This window comes from Aphidius gifuensis, linkage group LG2 (genome assembly GCF_014905175.1).
Source record: "Aphidius gifuensis isolate YNYX2018 linkage group LG2, ASM1490517v1, whole genome shotgun sequence".
Lineage (NCBI taxonomy): Eukaryota > Metazoa > Arthropoda > Insecta > Hymenoptera > Braconidae > Aphidius > Aphidius gifuensis.
In genome coordinates, this window is record NC_057789.1 from 19638909 (window position 1) to 19658466 (window position 19558).

Consider the following 19558-nt stretch of genomic DNA (forward strand, 5'->3'; position numbering starts at 1 on the left):
CCATTTCTTGAACCAATCAAATTAGATGTTTCCCATAGTAGTCAGCATTATTCTAATTGTTTAGACATTTAAAAAATAATAATTTAGTAACTTCAACGGATGTGGTATCTCGCGTTGCAAAGGTGACTTTGAAAACTGCTTACAAAAATCATTTAAAAATAAAAATATAATATTGTGTAAATAATGCAAAATGTTAATTTTATTTAAAGTGAATAAAAATAATAAAAAATAAAAAAGAAAAATTTTACTGCTTGCTCAGCATTTTACATGCGTTGAATTTATTAGATTATTATTCATTATTGATTTTAAATTCTAAATTATACCAAGACGTAACAAATTTTAAAGTTTTTTTTTCTATTTCTAGGAAAATAATTATTGCGATCATTGTTTTTACGAAAGTTTACGGATATAAAAATCTGTTTTTTTGGCTAGTGACAGCTGACGTGACTCCCAAGAGCACTTAAGTCGAACTTTTTCAAAATCTTGATTCTGAAAACAATTTCAAAGTTTTTTTTTCTATTTCTAGTGAAAAAATTATTTCGAACATGGTTTTCACAAAAGTTTACAGATTTGAAATTCTGTTTTTTTAGTTAGTGAGAGATGGCGTGACTTGAAAACCATGTTTGATATTTTTTTTTTCCATAGAAATGGAATACTATATTAAAATACTCTTAAAAATCAAGATTTTTAAAAACTACGACTCAAGTGGTCTTGGGGATCACGTCAGCTGTCACCAGCCAGAAAATCAGACTTTTAAATCTCTAAACTTCCGTAAAAACCATGTTCGAAATAATTTTTTTCCCTAGAACCGGAAAAAAATATCAAAATTCTTTTTAAAATCAAGATTTTGAAAGAATTCGACTTAAGTGCTCTTGGAAATCACGCCAGCTGTCACCAGCCAAAAAATCAGATTTTCCAATCTCTAAACTTCCGTGAAAACCATGTTCAAAATAATTTTTTCCCTAAAAATTGAAAAAAAACTTCAAAATTTTTTTCAAAATCAAGATTTCGAAAAAGTTAGACTCACGTGCTCTTGGAGATCACGCCAGCTGTCCTTAGCTAAAAAATGAGATTTTCAAATCTGTAAACTTCCGTGAAAACCATGTTCGAAATATTTTTTTTCCTAGAAATAGAAAAAATACTCCAAAATTCTTTTTAAAAACAAGATTTTGAAAAAGTTAGACTCACGCGCACTTAGCCCCCCCGCGCATCCTCGGTTGTCGATGGCTCCCAGCGTCTTACCTTCTCTTTCCACACAAATCCGTCGGTCAGGAAGCATGTTTCTGATCCACCTTCTCAAAGTTGAAGCAATCCCAAGTCTTTCTGCGGCCCTATCTATGGCATCTAGTGGGGTCTTGTTAAAAGCTCTCTCTATGTCCATGAAAATACGCACCCTCAGTTCTCGTCTGTCTTTAGCGCCCTCCAACTCACTAACATGCTTATGGAGTGCCGCATCTACATCCGTTCCAGGCTGGTAGGCGAATTGCAGCACATCTTGAATCGCATCCCTTATATACAATCGCTCAAGCGCCTTGAGCATGTAAAAGGTGGGACTGATCGGTCTGTACGCTCCTGGTGTGTCTTTGTCAGCTTTACCAGGCTTAAGAATAAAAACAACTCAAGTTTTGCGCCATTGCTTTGGTACATAACCCGTAGCAATACACGCCCTGAAGGTCTTTCTTAGTGGCACAAGTGTATGGTTTGAACCTTTTAGGAGCATAACCGCTAATACGCCATCGGTCCCCAGACTCTTATAAGGTTCGAACCCATTCACCGCCTATTTTACTCTATTGGGATTTACTACTCTAGACGCAATAGCCCAGTCTCGGCGTCCCAACACCCTTGATTCGCCTCAAGTATCCAGTAGAGTGGTTTCTACATACCCAGGAAAATGTTTGTCCACCAGTACCCCAATCTTTTCCCTCTGGTCTGAGGCATAAACCCTCCCGGGAGTTGGAGTGGTCCACCTGCTGCACTACCTTCCTTGGCAATAATATTCTTAAGCTTGTCCGCGCCTGGCACACTAGAGGTTTCTCCACAAAACCTCCTCCAGAAGTCTCTCTTGGTCATCCCTATCGCCTGCTCAAATTCGTTTTTAGAGCTCTATAATGCTCTGCAGCCCCCGGTCTACCTTTAAGTATCTTATTCAGGGCCCTACGTACACCGGATCTTAGCTTCTGTAGCTCGCTATTCACTCTTATCCTTAACAACGCTTAGAGGACAGTCAATCTCATACGCCTCGGCCGCAAAAATGTCGCCGCGCCTTCGATTTCACTCGGATTGTTAAACCTCGCCGGGAAAAACTCGATTCTTTTTTCCAGCTCAGCTTTATACGCATGCCAGTCTGCTTTGCGTGGATTACGAAAGGTCTGCGCGCCCTCAGCCGTGGTTGCCGCAGACCATTCAAACTGAATGTATCGATGGTCCGACAACGTCGGGTCTTTGGATACCTTCCAGTTCTTAATTCTACCTGCCACCTCCGGTGTGGCCATCGTTATGTCTATCACCGATTTCCTTACACTAGTTAAGAAAGTGGGTTCCCTACCTTGATTGATGACCTCCAGATTCGTAGCGAATATGAAGTCCAGTAAGGCTCTGCCTCGATTGTTGATGTCCTCGCTGCCCCATGCCACATGGTGCGCATTGACATCCATAGCCAGTAGCAGGTTCCACTGTCTATTTTTGCAGATCCCTTTCACAATGTTCCCTCAAGAGGAAGGCATTCACATCCCTAACTAGAACGCATGCCCTAGGCTTAGAAAGAAAGGGTAAAAGAAGAGGATTTTATTGATGATGAATATAATGATGAAGAAGAACTCACAATTCCGAAGGCAAACTCATCAAAATCTGTGTAATTTGATTTAAATTTTGATTAGAAACAAAAAAATTTGTATTCATGTTGAATTGACCATAGCAACTTATGATTACAACTTTAGTGCTGTTATCTTTCCACCGTCAATGCAAATTACATTTTATATTTATTCATAGTTAGTAGTCATTTAACAGAGAAACACGATGAGCGTTGACGTGTTCGGTCATCAATTAACAAAAAGTAAGGTTAAAAATGGTTCTGTTGGACCTCGTGGACCACCAGGTGAAGGATTCATGATAATGAAAGATGGAGAGTTTAACCATGAAGAAAAAAAAAGAAGAAAAAAGAACAATTAATCATGCAATTACAGCATTACAAGAAAGCAATGAAAATCATCAGATAATAATCAATACATTACACTTTAATGCTTTTGAACATGAAAAAAATCACATAATTATTATTCAAAAAGTTGAAGATCTTACTATGCAAAAGGTCGAACTCATTCAAAATTTAGTTTCACGTTTAGCAAAGTTGGAAAAAACTTGTTTAAATATATTAAACACAATAAAAAAATTAAAAGTTGTTTAAATTGAATAAAGGGGGCATGCAAATCAGTGAAGGAGGGAGAAGATAATCAGAAAATCTATATGCTTTTAACTATTTTTCTTTAGTTCTTTTTGATTGCTGTTGTTGAAAGTGTATAAGAAAAAAAATGTCAGTATCCGTTGATTTTCAAAGTTTCGAAAAACCAACAGGTTCATTTGTAATTAAAGAATTAGCAATTCAACTGATTAATCCTACTGGAGTAGTGAGTGTAATAGTTTTTAAATCACCATGTTCAAAAAATTAATTACTTGAAGACTATCAACGGTCAATTACACAATCTGAAGAAAATTATCATGGAATACCATGGGAGAGTGGTGATGAGATTTTCAACGAAGCAAACAACATTTTAATAGAAAAATTAAGTGAAAAAATTGAATATATTTTTGTGAAAGGACTAGATAGAAAAACTTGGTTTTTATCAATACAAGATAAAGCAGTAACAATAATTAACTTAGATGACTTAGGTTGTCCGGATTTACATATTCTTCAATCACAAGCAGTTATTAAACATTCATTGGGACATCCATTGTGTAAAAACTATATATGTGCATATGAAAACAAGCAACGTTTTAAAAATTGGTTTATCAAAGATTTTTCTCTTCGTCCAAATGTTCGTAAATCTATAATATTATTTTGTGCTGTTGATAATATATTTAACTTATCAATGAAAGATATTGGTAAATTGCCAGTAATGGCATTAATTAAATTTTCCTCACTGAGGCATTTTTTTTACTACTTTTTTCCACGCGTTTGCGGTGGTAAAGTGAACTATTATCTCACTCTCCGCTCCACACGTCTTTTTCACTTTACCGTGCGTAACTTTCATTTACCGGAAGCGTAACTTTCATTTTACCGGAAGTTTCGGTTAAAGTGAAAAAGACGTGTACAGCGAAAAGTGAGATAATAATTCACTTTACCACAACAAACGCGTTTAAAAAAGTAGAAAAAAAATGCCCACGTGAGGAAAAATATAAGTGAGATTAGGGTGTTAAGCAGAATTTTATCAAACACTACTTTACCCCCTAGTATCACAATATACTATTGCGCCATTAGAAATTCATGGAGTTTGGGATAAATTATCAGAAAAGCAAAAAAAAAATCAAATAGTTTCAGAGTGGAAAAGGTGTAAGGAACATTCAATGGAAGAATTTGGAGATATAACTGGGATTTTTTTTATACCTATCTAAAAGATTATGATAAATGTAAAAATAATAATAAGAATAAATGAACATTTTAATTCTAAATCTTCACTGTCTTATTATTTTTATTTAAATTGAAAAGTAAAATATAAAACTTGATATATCGGACATGTCGCAACCTGATGAAACCTGTTGAACAATTTCAACAGTTAACGTGATAGACAATATTCTTATATTGAATATTTCTTCAAACTCTGGAAGACAGATATAAAAATTATAATCTCTTAATCTCTTTTTTAAGAATTTTTTTTTAATCCTAAAGACATGTGTTAATCTCTTAATCTCTTTTCTTGGAATATTATAAAGTTGTTATCCCTTCCATCGTTAATTCCTTGAAATAAAAACCTGTTTAACTTTCCTTTCTCTAAAAGTTTCGACGAATAGAAATGCTTTATATATAAAAGAAAGGGCTCAATTTTTAGGAAATGGATGTTGTTAGATGTGGTGGGAGGAACATTTTCAGTATATATAGAGGTGCAAAAGACTTTTCTAGCATAGTCAAAAACTTGATAAAATGACTAAGATAAAATGTGTTTGGAAAATTTGAAAAAATTGGAAAAAGCAAAAGAATATCTATCAATTAAGAAACTACAAAATGGAAAAGTTTACAAACTGACGAGAGTGCGTCAAGTGGATACGAAATATGGATAAGGAGTGACAGTTAAATTGAATAAAGTTGTTCAAGTTTATCTTCCATCGAGATTTGTTGAATATTTCAAAGCTGAGAAAAAAGACTATGAGGAATTTTAAGAAGCATTTGAGAAAGGAATTCTGAGGATGTCTGTTTCAGGAGATGATAATAAATGTGTAAAATTTATTGAAAGTTTGAAAAAAAGGAATAATAAGAGAGTTGTTGAAGATTATGATGAAGAAGAAGAAATTATAGATCATCCTAATTTTTTATGAATAAAAAAATATGTTTTGAATTTTTTGTTGTATTTTTTTAAGGGAATTTTAATTTCCTATTGTTTTCGATTTTTATCTGTACCCCCCCGCCCCCCTCCCCCCCCGAAAATATTATAAGTCTCTTAATTAATCTAAATACGATAAATTTGGTAAATATAAAGGAAAATACAGAAAATACGGGAAAATATATGAAAATATCGAGAAAAAAACACTGAATCTAAAGAAAAATACGATAACTAGCTGAAATATCATATAAATATCGAGGAAAAATCACTAAATATAAAGAAAAATACGATGAATATCAGAAATTTAAAGGAAAAATCACTGAATATAAAAAAAAAACACGATAAAGATGGGAAAATATCATTAAATATAAAGAAAAATACAGAAAAATATATAAAAGTATCGATAAAAAAACACTGAATATAAAGAAAAATATAATTTCAAAGGAAAAATCACTGAATATGAAGAAAAACACGACAAATATGGGAACATATAAATTATTTATGAAAAATTTTTATGAAAAAATCATTGAATATAAAGATAAATACGATAAAAATAGAAAAATATCGAGTAAATACGAGTAAATTTAAAGGAAAATACAGAAAAATACGATAAATATGCGAAAATATCACATAAATATCAGTAAATATAAAGGAAAATATAGGAAAATTTCATGGAAAGATCACTAAATATAAAGAAAAATACGATAAATATGAGAAATTTAAAGGAAAAATCACTGAATATAAAAAAACACGATAAATATGCGAACATATAAATTGCGTTACCCCCCCCCCCTTCCCTGAAAACATTTATTTTTTTTAAAAAAAGAATGAAATGACCAAAATCCAAAACAAAAATCTTCAATTTTTTTTATTTATAAAATGTCAAATTAATATCAGAGATGTCAACATAATTTGCGACAACTAAATAAGTAGCAAATTTTCAACGTTATAAATTTAAACTTAATTTTCTGTAGTAATATTAAATGGTAAATATTTATTGAAATGTAGATAGATTTACTGAATAATTTAATTCTTTACAGGTTACTCACAAATCATATAAATTTTTGGTTCAAGTTTACCAAAAAAATTAATAATATCATATGAGGTCAATTTAAAAGTCAAGGTAAATTACTAGAATTAGATAAATTAAGTAGAAATAATAACATGCCAGCACAATCCGAGGATGCAAAACGTCGTAAAGAAAAAAACAAAAATAAGCGAAAAAAATTACGGTTATTAGAAGATGCAAATTACAAAATCCATAAAAATAAGGCTAAATATGTTTCAAAGAAAAAACGTCTCCAAAATGATTTAGATTTCAGGAAGAAAACATACATCTCCAATACTTCGAGAATAAAAAAACGCCTGATGAATGATCCAAATCTAAAATTAAAAAAAAGGAAGACTCAAGAACTATTTAAAAAAAATCGTTATAAAAAAGATGAAAATTATCGAAAATTACAAAAGCAAAAGAAAGATCTCCGGAAAAGTGACCGTTTAAATAATGATGAAATTTACAAAAATCGTAAACAAAAAATAAACTCTATTTCTATGAAAAATCAATACCATGATGACCCTGTTTGTGAAAAAAAGAAAAATAGATCCAATAAAAATAATTATGCTAAAGAAAAAAAAAAGGTCAATTCTGAAAAATTATGGGAAGAAATATTTAAAGAGTTTCAATTAAAGATTGAAGATGGAATGTGCTTCCGTTGTCAATGTTGCGATCGAATGTGGTATTCAAATGGTGTAAAAAAAATTAGTGAAATACATGAATCAGTTCAACAATGCTTTGAAAACATTTAAAATGAATACACAGTATGTTATACTTGTAATAAGAGTTTACTGCGAGGTAAAATTCCTGAATTAGCGAGAATCAATGGTATTTATTATCCGATTGAACCTGATTTACGACTTTTAAATAAAGTAGAGGAACGATTAATTTCTCCACGATTACCATTCTTACAAATTCGTAAACTAGGAGCAGATGGCCAATTCGGATTGAAAAGAAATATCATCAATGTACCCATTAACGTCGATCAAACAGTTTGTAGTTTACCGAGAAATATGGATAATGATTGCACAATCAATATACATTTAAAAAAAGGCTAGCGTTTAAGTCATCGTATTTAAGCAATTACGTGAATACTGGTTAATTAAAAGCCTGGCTAACGTTTCTACAAACTCAAAATTTATTCATTCATCACAAAATTGAAATATCACGCGAATGGAAAATTGAAAATGTCATGAATGTCGATGTGAATGATAATGATTTTGAGGAAACAACTGATATACCGATAGATGAATCCTCAACTGTTATATTTAATCCTGATTGTTCATATGCAATCGCTCCTGGAGAAAATCATACGCCAAAAAGTTTAATATTTGATGACGATCAAGAAGACTAGAAATACAGGAGGACTTACTCCCTATCTCGCCTGTATATAAAAACCGTTCCGCTATGTGATCGCCGCATAATTGAGGGTAGTTAGGTTGCGACTTGTATCGCTTTTTTTTTACAATGCGCACAATACAAACATACTCTGACAAACATCATGTGTATAATGCTCTATTAGTGTTTGTCACAGTATGTTTGTATTGTGCGCATTGTAAAAAAAAAGCGATACAAGTCGCGCACGTTACCGTGGTACTACTAGCGCCCCTCAATTATGCGGCGATCACATAGCGGAACGGTTTTTTGAGGCAAGTTCGTCCTCCTGTATTTCTAGTCTTCTTGATGACGATGCTGAACAATTAAGCTTTCCACAAATATATTATGGACAAAAGTGTATTTAGTACTAAAAAACAACCAAGTACATATAAAATAGCGAATTCTGAAATTCGTCGATTTGATAGACGTGGTGCATCAAATGATCACCTCTTATATGTTTGGGCAAAAGTCCAACGTGAAAAAATGTGAATGAAAAAAATGAAATCAATTAATATCATGTTTTATTTGAAAAAATCAACAAATTTATCAGCTCAGGATGCATTGAATCCTAAAACTATTGAAGATTACATCAATAAAGATTTAGCTTATTTAAAAAACTTACCTCACGGACCAGTTTATTGGCAACATCAAAAAAGAAAAGTAAATGCAATGATTAGACAATTTAAAAAACCAACAATATTTTTAACTATGTCTGCTGCCGAAATTCATTGGAATGAATTGATAAAAATACTACATAAAGCTACATATGGAGAAGAATTAACTGATGATGAATTCATGAATATGACATACATGCAAAAAACAAAATTAGTACAGAATGATCCTGTAATTTGTGCCAGTTATTTTGAACATAAAATACATTGTATTTTCAAAACTTTTGATTATGATGAAGGACCGTTCGGTAAATATAAAATTGATCATTATTATTATAGAATCGAATTTCAACACCGAGGATCACCACACGTACATATGTTGATATGGTTAAAAGATGCACCCTCTTATTCATTGGAGAATGAAAACAAAGTAACAGCATTCATTGACAAATTGATATCATGCTCTAAGAATCATAATCAAGTGAACAAACAAAAACACCATCATACTTTCACTTGTCGAAAAACAAATAAAAACGGAAATGAAATTTGTCGCTTTGGTATACCATTTTTTCCAATGCCCGAAACAAAAATACTTAATCCGTATCCGACAAGTAAAAATAAAAAATTATTTGAAAATGATGTACACAAAATTACAAATTACTTAGAATGTTTATGTAAAAATCATGAAAAAATAACTTTCGAAGAAATGTTAATGAACACGAAAATGGATTATCCTCGATATGAACGAGCAGTTCGAAGTACGTTAAAACAAACGAAAGTGTTTTTAAAACGTACTCCAAACGAAATTTTAATCAATAATTACAACGAGAAAATATTAAGTATGCTAACAGCAAATATGGACATTCAGTTTATTTCCGATGATTATGCATGTGCAGCATACTGTGTTGATTATATTAATAAAAGTAATCGTGGTATGTCGCAATTACTTAGATCAATATGTGAAGAAGTAAATAAGAATGTGGAATATTTTCCTAAAGATGTCATGAAAAAAATAAGTGGAGCATTTTTAAAAGGTACAGAAGTGAGTACTCAAGAAGATGCTTGGTCTCTTTTGGGACTATCAATGAGTGTAACTACTGAAAGTGAAATATTTATTCCGACATTCCCCATTTATTTGAATCTCGAAAAGTTATGAAAATGCTAAACCTATGATTTGCTCAAAAATTTCTTATATTTTAAGGATTATTTATTGATGAAAAAAAAAAAAAAAAAAATTGGGTCCAAGTTTGAGAAAAATCGATTTCAATTGTTTATTTAACAAATAATGGTAGGAAAATTGTTTCAACAATTTTTCGAAGTTTTTCTTTGTCAACTATAAATAGAATTCAAACTTTTTGTTTCCATAAATTCTTTAATAAGGTCAATAGTTTTTCAGTAAAAAGCATGCAAAAGCTGGTACATTTCTCAAAAAATCCTTAAAAATCAAAACTAAAAAAAATTACAAGTCAAAGTCACAAATCCTCTCCGATCTACCTTTCCCCTTACCGCCTTCGTATCTACAACTCTGGTAGAGACACTACTAACAACAATGAATCATTCAATCAACGACAACGAAGATGATGATTTCATATTGACACCATGATTCATAAGAACTGATTCTGATTGAAAAAACATCATTGAAAAAGATACAATACAATCACATAAATTTGCAAATTCAAATGAAAACAAGCAGCTTTTATTCGCGGAAGAAGATGAAGTTTCGACTCAGAACTAGAAGATCTCGAAGATGATAATATGGAAATAGAAGGAAGCCAAACCAACGACAGAGAATATAAGGATTCTGGAAGTGAATTTGATAGTGGAGAAAAATCGGAATCTTTTGAAATAAATGATGAAAAATGTCAGTTCAGATTACGATGAGGATATCAGAAATTCTTCGCATGTTAATAGTGCTTACGATTTGTCTTTTCCAACCAAAAATCGATCAAGAATTGTCATCGATGTTTTCCACGACCATGTTTTATTCTCCATCATATCTTCACCAGATGAGTTGTCTATACAATCAACTAGCAGAAACAGTATCGACGATTAGTCATCAAGTGTTGATGAAGATATGTTGAGACATTCAAACAGGCGAATGGTTAAAGAATCAGAAGATGATGATACACGAAAAAATTACATAAGTTACCAGGATTTGATGAATCATTTATTTGTGATGCACCTGATATTACTCATATGTATGTTGATTCATCAGATACGCGGAAAAGAAAACAAATTTTCTGTGTTTACTGCAAAAAATTTCAAAGTGTTATTAGTCATTTGGAGTTGGTGCAAAAAAATAAAGCAGCTGTTCAAGCATTCACCAAATACGATAAAGGTTAGATTTCTATAATTTGAATAATGTAGATTTGTTATTGAGCAAAAATAAAACAACTGAGCCCTCCTCAAAATGCCTTACCCGGGATTATAATAATAAGTACTATTTTTTTATAGTTCTTAAGGATACAAGAATACGTTTTCGTTGTTTTTTGAAAATTTCGATTATTTTAATTGTTTTTAATAAACATATTTTTTGCCAGTGTTATAAAAAAAAAAATCAGTTATCAATATTTTTTCAGTGCATCGCGAGACAATTAGTAAGAAAATTACTGCGCGCGAAGCCTTAACGGCGGCTCTCAATTTGTTGTTGAATTAATAACTCAATAAATAATTAATGAGAATACCCAAAAATTTGCATAAAACTTATTGATATACTGCTAAACAATATTGCCACTGACCAGTTACTCGATTTTAAAATTTCTTCGACTCTTTATTCATTCAAAGTTAGACAAATTGATTTTTTCATCCGCACAATTCAATAAATAAAAAAAGTTAAACAGTATAAATGAATAAGTTTTTTAATATCACTATTGCCATCGCTAGCCTATAATGAAGCTACAGTCAGATTTTCAAGTCAATTTATTAATTTTTAAAGGAGTTATCACGAGTTATATGTTTAAAAAAAAGTATTTTTTTCAAAAAAAAAAATTCTGTTTTTATTTTTTATTGCATTAACTAATTGTTATAAAAAAAAATTTATTTGAATAAAAATGTATATTTTTCAATTTTATAGATCACTGTATTTTTTTTTTTCGAATTTTTCAATTTTAATTTTCCACCGAAACAACGTCGCGTTTTCATGTCTTCGAGCGCTCAACGTGTTATTGTACCCAGACCCTCAATTGTCGCGTGACGCACTGGAAAAATATTGATAACTTCTTTAAATCTTAATGTTAATGAGTTTTTTTAACGTGAAAAGTTGCGTAACAAAATAGAGAACAAAAAAAGTAAAATGAAAAAATGTAAAAAAAGAGGGAGAAAGTATTAGAATTTTCATTTTTTTATAAAAATTATTAATAATTTATGCTAATTTTCGAATTAAATTTTATATTTCAATTTCTTTGAAAAGACCGGTCTCTTTTTTATATACTTTATAAAAATTATTCAATTCCTTACAGCAGATTAATAGAACTGATTTTTTTTTTATAACACTGGCAAAAAATTCATTTATTAATAGCAATTAAAATAATAGAAATTTCCAAAAAACAACGAAAATGTATTCTTGCATCCTTAAGAACTATAAAAAAATAGTACTTATTATTATAATCCCGGGTAAAGCATTTTGAGGAAGGGTTCAGTTGTTTTATTTTTGCTCTATTACAATACAGTTTTCAATCTAGTAATAATTACTTGGGCGTACTTAAAAACTATTTTTTTATACCGATTAATTTTTTATTCGATATTTTCATAGGACATCCTGAACGAATTCAAATCATTTCTCGTTTAAAAAAAAAAAGGAATCATTTGTGTGATACATCTCCCGAGTTTAACGATAGACAGTTGTTAATAGTGTATCGTTCAAATAGCAAATTCCAGACAAAAGCATCGGATTATATACCTTGCCATAATTGCAAAGGTAGTAATTCAATTTTGGTTTTGTAAAAGTCTAAATTTTATTTTTATTTATTTTAAATTTATGTGATTTTATGAAAATTGCTTTAAGAAAATTAACAAGTAAATTTAAAAATATAACCTGAAAATGTCCAGGTGTTTAAATAATATTGGCACAACAATTTATATTTATATTAATATTAATCAAGTATTATTGTAATTTTATTTAAATAATTTGGTGACCCTATTTGCACACATGCTCACACACACACACACATACTATTCATACAATTATTTTACAACCTGGTTTACGTGTTGCTCTGGATGATGACTTTGGCAGGAATGGTGATGTTGTCCGGGTTGATCAGACCCGATGATGACAAATTATATTGATTATTTTATTCCAAGACCAATTAACAAATATACCAGATGATTCCAAATACTGTGTTGATGTTGTTGATATGAACAAAATATTGACGGTGAATTTTCACCGAATGGACGCCGTCCTGAATGCCAATATTGTTGTTCAAAATAATTTTCACTTGGACAATTTGAAATGTGATTTTTGTTTTGTTGTTGTTGTTGCAATAATTGAATGGATACAATAACCCTCAGGTTAATTGTAAGATTGTACGTACAATATTTTTTAATTTTATTCAACCACGTTTTGATTTTATTTTATTTAATTTTATAAGTTTAATTTTGCTTGTGATTGATTGTTACTAGCCGGCACGCCGGTAGTTACCCAAGTGACGGTAGCATGGAAAAAATAGCACCGTCCCTTTAGACAAGTCTCTCTGTCGCCATGTTGCTCTCCTCTCTCCTTCACATACAAACATCCACACATTTACATACATACATCAGTCACCGATGTCACATAATGCCACCAATATACATATATTATTATCTGTGACTATGTTACACGCTACAGTTTGATTTTTTAGAACAAATATTATATATGCTGTTAAGTAGTTCATTACTATTATCGAAATATTTACTGTTAAATTTGTTATAATTGTTATTCAAAAGATCTTGTAGTATGAGAGAGTTAACTCGTTTACCTGTCGCACTAATTAGTGCATAGTCAAGTAACGAGTAAAATATAATTAAAGCAGTGTCAATGTTGTCAGTTTCAAGCAGTTCAGTCCAGTCGTATTTTACCAGTTCAGCTATTACTCTTGGATAGTCGAGTATCCTGAAGTTAATTGAATTTTGATTTTTATTAATAGAGAATTTATTGTGTTGTTTTGAAGGAAGTGTGGTAATAATATCGAGTGGGGAATGAAATAGCTCGAGGCTGACAACCTGATTAAGTGATACTGTCACCTGACATTCAAGTGTTGATAATACAAGATCAAGTGTAGATAAGTTGTTGTATTGCTTGAGATTCAATATATTCATGAATTCAAGCAATACATCAACATTTTTATCATTTTTTTTATGATTCATGACCTTATTAAAATGAGGCAGATTAAAGTCGCCAACAATAAGTAGTTCACAATTATAATTGATTAAAGTGTTGTACAAAGTTTTACATAGTTTTTTATGCGTGTCGGCACTTGTATTAGGTGGTATATAAAGGCAGGCAACTGCTAGTCGTACTCCATGAGTAGTACATTTGGTGATAGTTATGTTCTTCATTGTCCGAAATAATGTCAGTTAGATGTGCATAGACACGCGTTGCCACTAGACACCCACCTCCAGCTGACTTGTGATTTAGGTCACGATCAGCATGTGACACATGATGTAGTGTGAGATCAAAATATTCACCACTTAAATTATAATTACGTAGCCACGTTTCAGTAAGTGCTAAGATATCATACTGGCTTGTATCTTAGATGGTTTTAACATGTTATTTTTACATTTAATGCTTCTGGCATTTTGGTAGAAAGTGAGTAGATGTACGTCATCACCTGTGTGTTTATTATATATGTTATGGGTTATTTTACTTGATTAAATTGCTTTTTAGTTATGATCTTATAAGAGCCATTTACCTCTCTTATGCCCAAGTTGGTCCCTCCGTTGCTCACACGACTCATTAAGTCTTCTTTTGTTTTTTTGTATAGTTCTTGTTGTAGCTTGGTCTTGTCTCTTGAGAAGGAGACTGTTTGTATAATGTTTTTGGCATTTGGTTTTTTCATTGATTTCCACAAGCTCTGTAAAATAAGCGTACAGTCTAAATCAGTATTACAGGTGACCTTTATTGGTCTAGGATTTTTATGGTTAACAATTTTACCAATTCTATTCAATGTAACATTACCAGCTTTTTCAATAATTTCCGATGATTCACTTGCTTGTATAATTTTTGGTGAATTCTTTAATATCATCAGCATGTTTTTCAAGATCACTTGTTGATATCGATTCATTCAAGTTAAATATTATGAAATTATTTTTTTTTGGTAAGTCCGTTTTCCATCTCAGTGACACTATGTTGTACACAGAGTGAATTGTTGTTATCAAGATGTGTTTTAAGAGTATCAATACTGTTTTTGTTTTGAGTAGCTAAATTATGTAGTTTTTTGATTGATTCACCATGTGATTTAACAATTGTACCAAGATCATTGTTTATTTCCAAACAGGTTTGTTTAATTGACTTAGCTGCATTTCTGAACTCTTCTTTTAGTGACAAGATTTTTGACTCAAAGTTGTCAAATTTAGAATCAATATTAATTGCAAGCTCATTAATTTTTCTATCGAATTTAATTTGATATTTGTTAATATCAAAATCAAATGGGTTATCCTCAATGGCACTTGGTGTTGTAACAGGTGTAGTAGCAGGTGTGTTCTTACGACATATGCGACAGTCTTTGTCTTCGATGCCCTTGGCACAGCTTGGGTGATACATTAGTATACCAGTTTCATTTCAGTATCAGTTTCATTTGTACACCTGATTTTATCATTGACAATTTTAATTTTGCATGAAGCACATTGTGGTTGATTGAGGTTTACGTGTTCTGATGACATGTTGATGTTTACATTAATAACAATTGTATATACAATGGACAGAAGTTGTCGGTATAGGAGTTCCTTCCTTTCCAACCAAGTATTATTTACACAAATTGCTCTCGAACATTGATGGAGCTGGTGTTGATGACAAAATTATGCACTTTATTGTGGCCTGTTGTGGCCTTAATAAATGGCGGTGATGAAGATGAATGATGCAACAAGATAGTGGATGATGCAACTTTTATCTCCAAGGCGATGATGTTGTAGATAAATATAATTATGATCACTGTTGTCAATGCACTATATCACACTTTTATGCACTTAATTACACAGTTATTTAATATTACATGTAAATTCAAATGTTCAGCGAGCTTGTAAGTGTATATAATATACACCTCAGGACCTCAGGAGGGTACAAAAAAAAAAATTCTTTCGTTTTGGACAGGTCTAATATATATACTAGGGTGTTTTTTTTTTTCGATATTTTTATTTCTCTTCACCCATCTTCATACAAGTTTATCCAAGCTCTAAATCATGCCCAGAAAAAATTCGAACTCAATTGAAAAATATTTAGAGGTGGTTCAGGGGTCATTTGTTTTTTCCATTTGATTAACATGGGTTTAATACACTTCATTCACCATTTTGATCATGGAGGCTTTAATTTTCGAACGTTCAAGTTCGCGTTGGTCTTATTTTGAAGAGTATTGAATTTTATAGCATATAATATTCATAGTTTTGATTATTTACAATTTTGTTTTTCAGAATAATTGTAAATACTACCTTTTTGAAGCATTATTTCACTATTTTTTTTAATTGTAAATGATCAAAACTATAAATATTATATGCTATAGAATTTAATACTCTATCAAATGAGACCAACGTGAACTTGAACGGTCGAAAATTAAAGCCTCCATGATCAAAATAGTGAATGAAGTGTATTAACCCCATGTTAATCAAATGGAAAAAACAAATGACTCCTGATCCACCTCTAAGTATTTTTCAATTGAGTTCGAATTTTTTCTGGGCATGATTTAGAGTTGTATGAACTTGTATAAAGATGGGTGAAGAGAAAAAAAAATATCGAAAAAAAAAAACACCCTAGTATATATATTAGACCTGTCCAAAACGAAAGAATTTTTTTTTTTGTACCCTCCTGAGGTCTAAATTTGTTCTTTATGATGACACAAAAAAAAAAATAAAAAAAATTTTTTTTTTAGGATTTTTTTTGAGCCTGCTCATCGGGTTTTTGTATTTCCCATCTGATTAACACGCGCGCGTATGGCTGTATATCTTTGACTTTGCATAACTCAGTCAGTTTTAATCCTAGAAAGTTGATATTAGTCTCATTTTGTAGCTTATGAAAATACCTTCAAATTGTCACTGTACATTTTTTTTGTACTGTTTTTTTTTTTTCGTCTCAAAAAAAGCTTGAAAATCATGATTTGCAATTTAACTGCAATATTTTATTTAACATAAAAATTTTTTTCTTTATCAAGCTCACTAATTTTATACTTTCGAATAATAATACTTACCCTACTAATAATAATAATGAAATACGTTTACAAGTTAAATTGCATATACCTATAAAGTCATGATTTTTGAGGTTTTTTTTGAAACAAAACTATTAACAGTACAAAAAAATGTACAGTGACAATTTAAAGGTATTTTCATGAGCTAAAAAACGAGACTAATATCAACTCTCTAGGATTAAAACTGACTGAGTTATGCAAAGTCAAAGATTTACAGCCATACGCGCGCGTGTTAATCAAATGGGAAATACAAAAACCCGATGAGCTAAAAAACGAGACTAATATCAACTCTCTAGGATTAAAACTGACTGAGTTATGCAAAGTCAAAGATAAACAGCTATACGCGCGCGTGTTAATCAAATGGGAAATACAAAAACCCGATGAGCAGGCTCAAAAAAAATCCTAAAAAAAAAATTTTTTTATTTTTTTTTTTGTGTCATCAAAAAGAACAAATTTAGACCTCAGGAGGGTACAAAAAAAAAAATTCTTTTTTTTTGGACAGGTCTAATATATATATATATATATATATATGCACAACACACTATAAAATGTTAACAAGCCGGTCACGAGCAACGTGGCAACCCAGGGTTAAGCCTTTGTTAAACGAAAATAATAAGATTCCTTGATATTAATGTCTCACACCCGAGCGTCACTCGACCGACACACATTTTTTTTTCTACTACCCTTCGAAAAAAAGATTCACTTCAACAAATTTTGTATTGGACCTTGAGAATGTTATACATATATTACCAGCTAAAGTAGAACGATTTAAGAAAATTTGAATAGATTATTCAACTGTAGGAACTTCAACACTTGGCTTGTTTTATATAATATATGAAGATTTTAATGAATTGTTTGGTTACGATCGTGAGAAAGGAACACGGGCATACTGGGAGCTTTATTATCAAACAATTATCTATTTAGATGATTTTGCTACTGTAGTAGATGGAAATAATAATTTTTAAAAGTTGTAATTGATTTTATTAATTTAATTTACGGATCCAAGCAGGTTGCCACGCACGCATAAATTACGGAACAATTTTCGGTCGACAGGAGTAGGAGGTGGCTCTTCTGGGCACCATCAGGAATGCGGCTCCCCCCTCCCCCCTCGAGTGTGTGTTGTGCTACAATAATAATAATAATAATAATAATAATAATAATAATAATAATAATAATAATAATAATAATAATAATAATAATAATAATAATAATAATAATAATAATAATAATAATAATAATAATAATAATAATAATAATAATAATAATAATAATAATAATAATAATAATAATAATAATAATAATAATAATAATAATAATAATAATAATAATAATAATAATAATAATATAATTATAATAATATGTAATATGTATGTAATAATAATAATAATAATATAATAATAATAATAATAATAATAATAATATGTAATAATAATAATAATAATAATAATAATAATAATAATAATAATAATAATAATAATAATAATAATAATAATAATAATAATAATATGTAATAATAATAATAATATATATAATAATAATAATAATAATAATAATAATAATAATAATAATAATAATAATAATAATAATAATAATAATAATAATAATAATAATAATAATAATAATAATAATATGTAATATATATAATAATAATAATAATAATAATAATATGTAATAATAATAATAATAATAATAATAATAATATGTAATAATAATAATAATAATAATAATAATAATAATAATAATAATAATAATGGCAATAATAATAATAATAATAATAATAATAATAATAATAATAATAATAATAATAATAATAATAATAATAATAATAATAATAATAATAATATAATAATAATAATAATAATAATAATAATAATAATAATAATAATAATAATAATAATAATAATAATAATAATAATAATAATAATAATAATAATAATAATAATAATAATAATAATAATAATAATAATAATAATAATAATAAATAATAATATAATAATAATAATAATAATAATAATAATAATAATAATAATAATAATAATAATAATAATAATAATAATAATAATAATAATAATAATATGTAATAATAATAATATAATAATAATAATAATAATAATATATAATAATAATAATAATAATAATAATAATAATAATAATAATAATAATAATAATAATAATAATAATAATAATAATAATAATAATAATAATAATAATAATAATAATAATAATAATAATAATAATAATAATAATAATAATAATAATAATAATAATAATAATAATAATGTTAATAATAATAATAATAATAATAATAATAATAATAATAATAATAATAATAATAATAATAATAATAATAATAATAATAATAATAATAATAATAATAATAATAATAATAATAATAATAATAATAATGTAATAGTAATAATAATAATAATAATAATAATAATAATAATAATAATAATAATTGAATAATAATAATAATAATAATATAATAATATTAATAATAATATAATAATAATAATATAATATTAATAATAATAATATGTAATAATAATAATAATAATAATAATAATAATAATAATAATAATAATAATAATAATAATAATAATAATAATAATAATAATAATA

At 28.9% G+C, this 19558-nt stretch overlaps 1 protein-coding gene across 1 annotated transcript; it reads left to right on the top strand.

Annotated features, from left to right (window-relative positions):
* Positions 1 to 17047: 17047 nt before the first annotated feature.
* On the top strand, positions 17048 to 19273 carry LOC122850484 (glycosyltransferase-like protein gnt13; the record flags this gene model as incomplete). The annotated part of the gene is made up of 3 exons (XM_044149625.1): positions 17048 to 17068; positions 17996 to 18134; positions 19053 to 19273. Coding segments are annotated over exons 1-3 (381 nt in total), but the record flags the coding sequence as incomplete, so codon positions are not given.
* Between the last annotated feature and the right edge of the window lie 285 nt (positions 19274 to 19558).